This window comes from Echinops telfairi, unplaced genomic scaffold (assembly GCF_000313985.2).
Source record: "Echinops telfairi isolate 266 unplaced genomic scaffold, ASM31398v2 ScPeMD7_18;HRSCAF=68, whole genome shotgun sequence".
NCBI classification, from domain to species: domain Eukaryota; kingdom Metazoa; phylum Chordata; class Mammalia; order Afrosoricida; family Tenrecidae; genus Echinops; species Echinops telfairi.
In genome coordinates, this window is record NW_022103915.1 from 67,410,650 (window position 1) to 67,421,769 (window position 11,120).

Sequence of the window (11,120 nt, forward strand, 5' to 3'; positions counted from 1 at the left end):
TCACCATCAAAAAGAACATTTTTAGATCTATCCTAAAGTACAAGACGAATTAATAAGACTGGTATTCAAGTTTATTCATCAACCACTAATGCCAAATATGAAGAAACTAGAGACATTTACCAATTTCTAACATCTGAAATTGATAAAAATGCAATCAAGAAGCATTGATACTGACTGATAATTGGAATGTGATAATTAGAAACACTAAAGAATCAAAATTTGGAAAATATTACCTTGGTGATAGAAAGGATGCTAGAGAGCACATGACATAATTTTGCAAGATCAACAACTGACTCTCTGAAGTACATAAAATAGATTAGTTAAATAAATAGAAAAATAGACATAATAAATTCTAATATGTGTTTTATTCCTTAGTGATGAAAATTTAACTGTAAAATTTAAGAGATTTTCAACAGAAATAGATCTATTAGACAAATTAACTTACTTCAGCTACTTGTGATTTCAGAGATTTTGATTCATCTTCAAGGGACTGTATCCTTTCTGAACTATCCGTCATCTGGAAAATAGCATCAGTAAATAATAAGTATTTACTAAATTCCTCCTGTTTCTAGGATGTTGTCTTATATCATTAGATACATTGTCAACCTAAGATTTGCTTCACAAATGAGGTCACAAATTTCAAAAATCTTTTCATCTTATTAGGAAGACATAGTATACAAGAATTTTATAGTACATGAAAGTTAGTATCAAAAATATCTCATATCAGCTTTACTGTTTATTGACACCCAAGTTATATAGGCTCAAGGTAAATTTACTCACACCCTATCTAACTACACACATCAAGAGCCTCTTTAAGCTGAATTTCTTTAAGTAAATACAATTTTAATATAGTTCTTAAACATTAAAAATGATCCACTGTGTTTGTGATTATTCTAGTTAGATTACTTATAGTACATATAGAAATTTTTTGTAATTTACAAAAACTTAGCAGAATACCCTCTCCCAAGTGAAAAAGCGTAATGCCTCTGGAAAGTTCTGCTTGTCTCTTTGTAGTCTTCCATACTCTTTCGATTGCTTTTACACGGCACATAATATTTAAACCAACATTCATTCAAAAAACTCAATTACTATGTTTTTCTTATATCATCCTCAAATACAAAAGCCTTACCAATTCATCTTGTTTAGAATGTTTCAATTTCTCTTCTTCTAACTCTTTTTCTAGAAAGACTATTTCATCCTCAATATCAGATTTAGATCTGTCCAGTTTGTCATAGGCTGCCTAAAAAGGAAAGTCAATTTTAAAGCACACATATGGAAATTAGGGATTTGGATAAATCAGATGAGTATAATCAAAGATATATACTGTAAGTTAGATTAATTTAATTTATATATTTCTCATTTTTATAATGCTAACAGAACAGCAACTCGAGCAGGGATCAGCAAACTTTCTCTGTAAAGAACCAAAAACTAAATATTTTAGGTTTGTGGGCCATGAGGTATCTGTCACAACTACTCAGCTATGCCAGCATGCTGAGAAAGCAGTATATGAGCAAGACTGTGCTCCAATAAAGCTTGATTTACTGCACTTCTAGGTGTATACCTAAGAGACTCACAGAGACTCAGAGACTTGTTCATTATGACACTATGCACAACAGCAAAAGGGTAGAAACAACCTAAATGCCAGTCAATTGAGGAATAGGTAAACAAAATGTGGTGCATACATGCAATGAGATAATTACTCAATATTGTATACTACAGATGATAATGAAAAAGATACTCAAAGAAAAATAACATTTATAATAACTACACAAAAGATAAGCTATTTAGGAATAAATCTTACTGGAGAAACAAAAGACTTATACAAAGAAAACTACAAAATGCTCCTTCAAGAAACCAAAAGGAACTTACACAAAGAGAAGTTACCCTATTTCTAGAAAGGCAGGTTAAATATTGCGAAAATGTCAATATTATCAAAATTACAAATTCAATGCTATTCCAATCTAAATTCCAACACAATTTTTCAAAGAAATGGAAAAACAAATTACCAATTTTATATAGAAAGGAAAAAAGTCTAAGATAAATAAAACACTTAAAAAATAAAAACAAAGTCGGAAGTTTTTCACTCCCCAATCTAAAAACCTACTATACAACCATGGTAATCAAAAGAATCTGGTACAGGTACAGTGATAGAAATGAAGACCAATGGATTAGAACTGAAAACCCAGAAATACAACCAAGTACCTAAAGGCACCTAATGTTTGATAAAGAAATAAACCACATTAAATAAGCAAGAGGCAGACTTTTCAACAAATGGTGCTGGAAACTGTATCTTCACCTGCAGAAGAATGAAACAATATCCATACCTCACACCATGTACAAAAACAAACTCAAGATGGATCAAAGATCTAGATAATGTGGTGAAGAAAGCTGATTGTACCCGGCTACCAAAACATATAGTGTCTGGGGTCGTAAGGCTTTCAGTTACACAAGCGGCCATCTAGCAAAGAAGCAATAAGCCCACATGGAAGAAGCACACCTGTGCAATCATGAGGTGTGGACAGAATCAGGTAAAACGCACCAGAAGACCCAAAATGAAACAAACAAACAACAACAACAAATACTGTTGAGAACGAAGGGAGTTGGAGCAGAGAACCAAAATCCATCTGTAGACAATAGGACATCTCCTCACAGAAGGGTCACAAAGAAGGGATGCGTCAACCAGGGCACAGTATAGCATCAATGAAACACACACCATTCCTCTGGCTCTTTGAGGCTTCCTCACCCCCACTATCATGATCCTAGTCCTGCCTTTCAGTTCTGACAAGACCAGAGCATGTACACTGGTACAGATAAAGCTCATGACACACATGGAGGGGATGATCAAAGCATAATCCCCAATGAACGAAAGAAACATGGGTGAAGGGAGACAGCAGTCAGTGTAAGATATGAAACCAATAATAATTTATAATTTATCAAGGGGTCATGAGGGTGGGTGGGGGAAGGGGAAAAAAGGAGCTGATACTAAGGTATCAAATAGAAAATATATGTTTTAAAAATGATGATGGCAACATAAGCACAAATATGTTTGATACAACTGATGTACAGAATGTTATAAGAGCTGTAAGAGCCCGCAATAAAATGATTTTTTTAAAAGATCTAAATATAAATCACACAATTATTAAAACCATCAATGAAAAAATAGGGACAAAGTTAAAGAACCTAATACAAAGCATAAACACACTATCTAACCTAAAGAAAAATATCCATACTATATAAGACAAAATAAAGACCTGGGATCTACTAAAAATACATTTATGCACAAAATAAGACTTCATCAAGAGTGAACAGAAAATCAACAGATTGTAAAAAAATATTCAGCAATAATACATCAGATAAAGGGCTGGTCTCCTAAATCATATAGAACTACAACATCTTAGTAAGAAAAACAGTCTGGGTAAGAAATGAAAAAATAATATTAATTTACAAATTATTAAGGGTTCATGAGGGAGGGAGGGAGGAGGGGAGGGGAAAAAAATGAGAAGCTGATACCAAGGGCTCAAGCAGAAAGAAAATGTTTTTAAAACGATGATGGCAACAACTGTACAAATGTGCTTGACAAAATGGATGGATGGATGGATGGTGATGAGTTGCACGAGCCCCCAATAAAATGATTAAAATTTTTTTAATACAAATAATCCAATCAAAAAATGGACACAAGACATGAACAGGCAATTTAACAAAGAAGACATACAGGCAGCTAACAACCATATGACGAAATGTTCATAATCATTAGCAATAAGAGAAATATAAATTAAAACAATTTTTAGATATTACCTGACACCAACACTTTTGACAAAATTCAATAAAACGGAAAAACAGAAAAAAATTCAATAAAACAGAAAAATCCTAGGGAGGATTGCTGATGGGACTGTAAAATTATACAAGCATCCTGGAAATCAGTATGGCATTCCCTTAAACAAATGTAAATACCAGTACCTTGTGCTCCAGCACGCTCTCTACTGGGTATATACCCAACAGAAAGAATGTAACACCAACAGACATGTTCACCTATGATTATTGCAACAATTTCTACAATAGTAAAACCATGGAAACAACCAAAACCTCCAACTATAGTGGAATGGATAAACCATTCAAGCACTAGAATTTTATGCATCAATAAACAATGACAACTTTCTTAGACACGGAAAAAAATGGACAAAACTAAAGAGTATTATTAGCTAACAGTCAATCCTACAAAGATAAATATTCGATAATACCATTGTTATAAGGAAAATTAAAGAAGAAATGTTGTTTATAGAACAACAGACAAGATTTTAATGACTATGAGGAGGCCAGGGACAGGGTGGGAATGGGGGCGGGGGGCAAAAATACCTCCAGATTCCTTACCCCCCCAGATCTAAATATTGGTCTGAGTGACTAAAAAAGGAGGAAAAGTAAAAATGAAGTAGACTTGGAATCTTTAGTAACACAGAAATACTGGTCAAATATAGTAAGACAATTAATTACTCAACTAGTGGGAGAAACGAAATCTTGATAAATGCTCAAGTATGGCTGGAACTTGAAGACAATATGCTGAACATGAATTTACCGAGGTCATCTGAGCAAATGAAGTCAATCACAAAAGAGCAAATATTGTATTATCTCAATTATATAAAAGATCAGAAACGGCATATGTATAGATACTACTAACGTTTACAGTTAGTTCCCAAGAGCAGGGAGGAGGGTACGTCAAAAGCAACGAGAAATTGCATTAAGTGTGAGCTTGTACTGCTGATTCCTGCAATTGCTACAAAAAGTTGTACATCTTTAAAAATTGAACTGGCAAAAGTTGTGTGTCGAATGTACAAAATAAAATTGTTGTTATTTACAAAAAAAGCTTGGGAGCCCATGGAGTATTGTTTGCCAACCACTGTTCTACTGCAGTATAAAGGGAAAAATGAGAAACAAATCCAATTTAACATAATTACAAACATTAAAAAAAATTACAAAACAAATCTAGATTGCTACAATGGTAACAGTCGATTGAATTGAGGCACATTTTCATTTTTAACTTAAAATGATTTTTTACTGGATTATTCCAATGAATTTTTAATTACTGTCATAAACATACCTCTGGTATTTGTGATCCTTCAATAAACTTGTCAAAAAATAAACAAACCAAAAATACAAAGAATTTAATAAAGGCAAAAATAAAAGCAGAGAATATATACCATACTATAGTGATTAAAAACTTGTTTTAAAATATTTTCTCAAATTCCGCTATTTCAGTACATCAATTCTCTAACTTGAATCAAAATTACTCTATTGGTTTGATTTTATCTACAGGTTCAATGATGATTTTTTGAAATTTTAGCCCATATTATATTTTTATTCAATTATTATGACTCAGAAACACTGTACATATATTTTAAAATTCTATAACTAGAGAAAAAATTCCAAAATGTTCAACAAAGGCTTGACAATAAATCATTGTCTTGTATGATTCATACCACCAAGCTTGCGTAAATGTCTTTGCTACTAAGGTTTTGCTCCTTTATAAGCACACCACATGCCTTCTAAAAATCTTTTGAGTTGTCAAATAGCAATAAATTACTACTAATTAAAATTAAAATTAAAAGAGGATCAACAAATAAAATACAAAGGTTTTAAGAAGTTCTTGAGGAGATAGGAGGAAGAGGGATCCGATCGCAATGATCAACACACAACCACAATCACCCCCAAGGGGACGAACAACAGAAACCTGGGTGAAGGGAGATAGCGGACGGTATAAGATATGAAAATAATAGTTTGTAATTTATCGAGGGGGGAGAGAAAAAAGAGAAGGGGATGCTATCCAAGGGTTCAAGTAGAAAGTGAATGTTTAGAAAATGATGACGGCAACATTTGTACAAATGTTTGATACAATTGATGTATGAAATGTTAATAAGAGCTGTAAAAGCATCCAGTAAAATGATCTTTAAAAGGGGGGGGGGGGTTTGAAGATACTAGCACGTAACAAAGGAAGAAAGAAGAGATTAAGAAATTTATTTTATATAAATCAATGCTTTCTATAACCCTTATATCTCTAAATAGTAGGAAGGTACTCATCACTTTATCTACCTTGTTTTAGCCACATTACAATGCCTTATAATTAACAGTATGCAGGATAGCTCAGGAAAGCCAACTGTACACGTCTTCCAAACTCTACAATCAATGACATCATAGGGACAGCTTCAAATTTGTCATGGCATTTACACCAGGGAACTCAGCAAATGCTACAAATAAGGGTTTCTGTTTTTCAGCAGCCACTTAAACATTTACCAGCACACCACGGACTATAGCTGCTTATACTGTGAACTTTACCATTCTTTCAAGTCAACTAATATCCTGAGGACGAAGTAAAGTACTTGGAACAATTTTCATCCATTTACTAAAGCCATCTAGCCCTAATTTTTAAAAAATGAATCCTCTTTCTGCAAACTGAGTCACACACAAAATGGGAACCTTAATGCACTTCCCATAAATAAAGAGATTCTACATACCTGCAAGGCCCCTAAATTGAATATTCCTTCACTCAGTCAGTAATGAAAGCTCAAATTTTAAAATCATTTGCTGTAACCTAGTAATCACCTACCTTTACCATTTAAATCTTTTCTTAAAATAGTAACATCTAGAGAAGCATTCATATTTTCCTTAAAATACTCATTTTTGAGAAGATATGTACATATACAATTTTATAAGCCTTTATTTAGTAAGAATCTTTTCTCTAGACATTTTTGAACTATATCATTTGTTTTTACCTCCAAATTTTGTGCTTCTGTTGACTCCATCCCAAAGTTGGCATCCTTCACAGATGACTCTAAGCTGTCATACTGAAAGAAAAAGCAGTGCTGTAAGTGAAATCTCTAAAGCTTTATTCCAAATGTGTCCGGATAAGCATGAAGATAAGTAATGGAGATGGTCTACCTTCCCTGTTTACATTAAATTCACTTGGAAAGATTTCTCAGCTCGAAGGGACAACCCAAAGGTCTTAAAATGAACCAGTATGACAAACAAAGTCACATCTTGGAACCCTTTGCAACACTGACGAGCTCAAAAGGCAAATGGCAGATTTTGTCGTTCACTTCACAGATAGTTGCCCGAAGTCGGCTTCGCAAACAATATAGGGCTATAACTCACATCTTCATTATTTGTCTTTTGAAAGAAGGTAAATATTCTAAAGGCACAGTTGTGTTCAAGATTATCTAGAAGTTTAATTAAAAATCTGTTTTTATATAAAGTTTAAATGTTATATTCCCTAACAAGTAAACCTCTTTTTTTTTTTTCCTTTCTTTATTTAAAGTAAATCTCTTCTTTACTGCTAATCATTAAAGAAAAATTTATGGTAACTGGCCATCATAAGTATTCAATTCTAAATCTAATTACATAAGTAAAAGTATAAAATCCTTAAAAGATACAGTGATTAACCACAAACAAAAGTAAAATAAGAGCAATTAAATGTACAATGTTCTAAAATTTGGCAAAATGTTTTAGATCAACCTACACTCTAGAAACATGAAAAAAAAGCTAGGTAATATCAGAAAAAAGGATCTGTTCAAAGACCTCACAGAACTAAGAAAACGGTGAGAATTTGCGAGACACGAGGGAACCCTCAAAGGTCAAGTGCAGCACTGACATTTCTTTACCCTTTGAAAGGAGAGGCTGGTAGGATAGAAGCTGAGGGAGATCTTTAGGAAACTCATGGCTGAGAAGAGAAAAATTATAGAATTCAAAGTTAACCAACGAGGATAGGACATGTCACTAAAACTATAGGATGGGACCCTATGTTAGTCTAATGAATGGCCCACAAAGATATCTATGTCCTAATCCCCAAAACACACCAATGTGAGTAGGTTAAGAATCTATAGAGACAGGACTGACCTGAATTATCTTGTGTGGGCACAATGTAACCACATGGATCCTTATAAAAAGACATCAGATCAAAATCAGGAGAGAAGTAAAATGTGAAAGCAGAAGCAAAAAATGGGATGATGAAACTCAAATGATGTAGCCCCAAAAAGCTGAGGGAGAAGTGGAACTTTAAACATGATGGCTGAGGATGCAAGGTTCGCTCCTTTCTGGGTGACTGAAAATAGTCAAAAATTGATTCTGGTGATGAATAAATAATTCTATAAATATACTAAAAGCCCCAGATTTAGACTCTTTAAATGGCTAAATGATGATATGTGAATAATACTGCAAAAAAGTTTTTAAAAAATAACAAGACTAAAACAAATGTGTTACTGAAAGAACTGTCTGCCTCCATCCATGAATCACAAGCACAGATTTCAACATGTTCTGTCTGGGGAAAAAGCCATGCATGTATAACTGGAACTGTAGTAGCAATACTAATGTGCCAAGATGGCCACGAAAACCTTAAAAACACAGGGAGTGATTTACGGAGGATAACAAAACTTGATATAAAAAGAACAGACCAACAAGACAGAGATATTCCGGACACAGACTCACATACATCCTGCCAAATGATTTCAATAAAGAAAAATACGATACATACTAAAGTCTCCTACTAAAAATACGTATTGTCATTAGCATATTCAAAGCTCTGAAAAACAACCCTGCTGTAAGGGAATCTATCTAATTTTTTGAAGATGCAGTGCGATGCAACAGGGGAAAAGATGGTCTTTCCAATAATGGTATTGGTTAATTGGCTATCCATATAACATAATTACATCTGCACCCCTCTAGATCATACCATCATAGATTCTATTTCAGATGGATTATAGAATGAGAAAAGCAAAATAATAAAGTGGCTAAAGATAATAGAAGATTATCTTCACATTTTTGGGTAAGCAAAAACTAAAAACTACTGCTTACCATTTGAAGTATAAAGGCAATCCACAGTGTGGATATAAAGCTGTTTTCAAGACACATATCAGACAAAAGAATCACATCTCAAACACAGAAAACAAAAATTCTATATATCAAAAAGGAGAAGACAGACAACCATCTTTAAAAATGTTTTTTTAAAAAATCACTTGTTAACAACTTCACCAAAGAAATATGGTGCTCAAGGGAAACTTTTGTAGTGATAGAAATGTTCTGTATGTAGTAGTATTTAAATGAGTGTGTACACTTATTAAATGCCTTCAAATTGATACAAATTATTATATATAAAATGTATTCTCATACATTTGAATTTTAGTAAAGTTCTAGTTGGGGGCCAGTGTGGAAAACTAGGCAAGAGACAATTTACCACCACTAATTGCATTCTGGAGCCCTAATGGCACAGGGAGTTCAACACCGGTTTGCTAATCACAAGATCAGTGCTTCAAGCCCATCAGCTATTTTGCAGGCACAACATGAGGCTGTCCGATCCTGTACAGATTTACAGTCTCAGAATCCCCAAGAAGCAGCTCCACTGTGCTGAAGGCCTGCTAAGAGTCTAAATCAACTCTATGGCAGTGTGTTGTTCCTATTATTATTAAAATCCAAATGCCGAAAAGAAAGTTACTATATGGAAATTTAAGGAAAAAAAATCTGGTGCTCTATTCCATTTGTTAGGAAATTGCAAATTGAAGTCACGAGAGAAAAATTCACTATCACCTACCATCATAGTTAAAATTAATAAAATTAGTAGTACAAAGTGTTCAAGATGAGGAACAACTAAACTAGTATTCTACAAACAAAGCATTAATTACACAGAAGCACCTATAATAAGAATTATAAGTCTTCTGAATCTAACATAAATGTTAACATTAAAAATGACTTACCTCTTTTTGAAGTAGGCTAAACTTTTCAAGTAGTTTACATTTTTCTTCAATTAGAGCAGAAAGTTCTATAGCAAGTTTCTTCTCTCTACCTAAAAAAGGTCAACATTATCATGTGTAAATGATCTTTTATGTTTTAAAATTATAAGAAACAATGATTAGATCTAAGAGAAAAAGCGCTTACCTATATAAAGTCGGCTTCGAACCTGAAACAAATTTTTAACAAAAATTACATTAAAGTAAATGTACATTTAAATAAATCTAACTTATATTTTACTGCCAACTTAAAAATAATAGGTTTCTTTTCACCCGCAAGTAAAAAGTGTTCTTTTCAATGAGAAAAAAATGTTAAAGTCCCCCCTTTTAAAGATATAGTATAATTAGCATGTTAAAAGCTCTGATAATTCTGTCAAAAAGTTATCCATTTAATCTCACTTAACCCATGGTTCTCTAAATACATTTGACCCGAAAACAATTTCAGGAAGCTCCCTGTGCTCTTATCTAAAGTAACATAATTTGAAAAATATCACCATAGATCAGAATCTGTCTTTAATTTCTCTTTCTCAAATATCAAAAGAGAATAATCCATTTATAAGGTGATCAATCTTAAGTCTGAGGTAATAGAAACATAACCAAGACCAAAATAACCCGTTGCTATAAAGTCAATTTCAACTCATAACTGCTCTGCAGGACAGAGTAGAACTACGGTATCCCACAGGGCTATCCGTCTTTCCAGAAGTAGACAGCCACATCTCTCTCCAAAAGAGTGGCTGATGGGTTTGAACCAAGGACCTTACAGTGAGCAGCTAAGCACTTTACTACTATGCTAGCAGGGCTAATATAAACATAATTAAGTATTTGTTAAAAAATAACACATGGAAAAAAATAAATAACACAATGGAACTTAAATCACCTATAGAATAAACATAGGGAAAAGATTAAAAAGAAAACATTTAAATGATAGTACAATGGATGTGAGTGAAGAGTAAATTAGTGAATGAAACTTCAGATTGAAGAAATTGTTCAAAAAATAATAAAAACTGTAAATAAGTTTCTAAAAAAATCAAAGTTAGGAGATCAAAAGTAGAAAAGTTAGTATCTAAAAGATAATGTTAAAGAAGAAATTTCCCAGAATTAAAAAGAAACAAAAAAACACCTCAGACTAGAAGATTCCAGAGAATTCTAAAGGAAAAGAAGGGGAAAAATTCATACCCAGATATATTACATTGAAATAAAAATATAAAATTAAGATTGTAAAGGTTTCCACAATGAATAGATCACTTGAAAATGAATAGGACTCACATTCACATTAGACTGCTCAACAGTACCACAGAAATAGAATGACAAAAGCACACCTGCCTCTGCAACCACGAGGTGTCAAAGGGATCAGGT

At 33.0% G+C, this 11,120-nt stretch overlaps 1 protein-coding gene across 1 annotated transcript in view; it reads right to left on the reverse strand.

Annotated features, from left to right (window-relative positions):
* Nucleotides 1-11,120, reverse strand: part of MIA2 (MIA SH3 domain ER export factor 2) — a 110,444-nt gene that overhangs the window by 51,721 nt on the left and 47,603 nt on the right. The window contains exons 8-13 of the mRNA XM_045287642.1: nt 9,913-9,934; nt 9,732-9,820; nt 6,762-6,833; nt 5,093-5,119; nt 1,130-1,240; nt 446-517 (exon numbers count right to left, since the gene is read on the reverse strand). Of these exons, the coding sequence (XP_045143577.1) occupies nt 446-517; nt 1,130-1,240; nt 5,093-5,119; nt 6,762-6,833; nt 9,732-9,820; nt 9,913-9,934 (393 nt within the window). The remainder of the gene's footprint in view (nt 1-445; nt 518-1,129; nt 1,241-5,092; nt 5,120-6,761; nt 6,834-9,731; nt 9,821-9,912; nt 9,935-11,120) is intronic.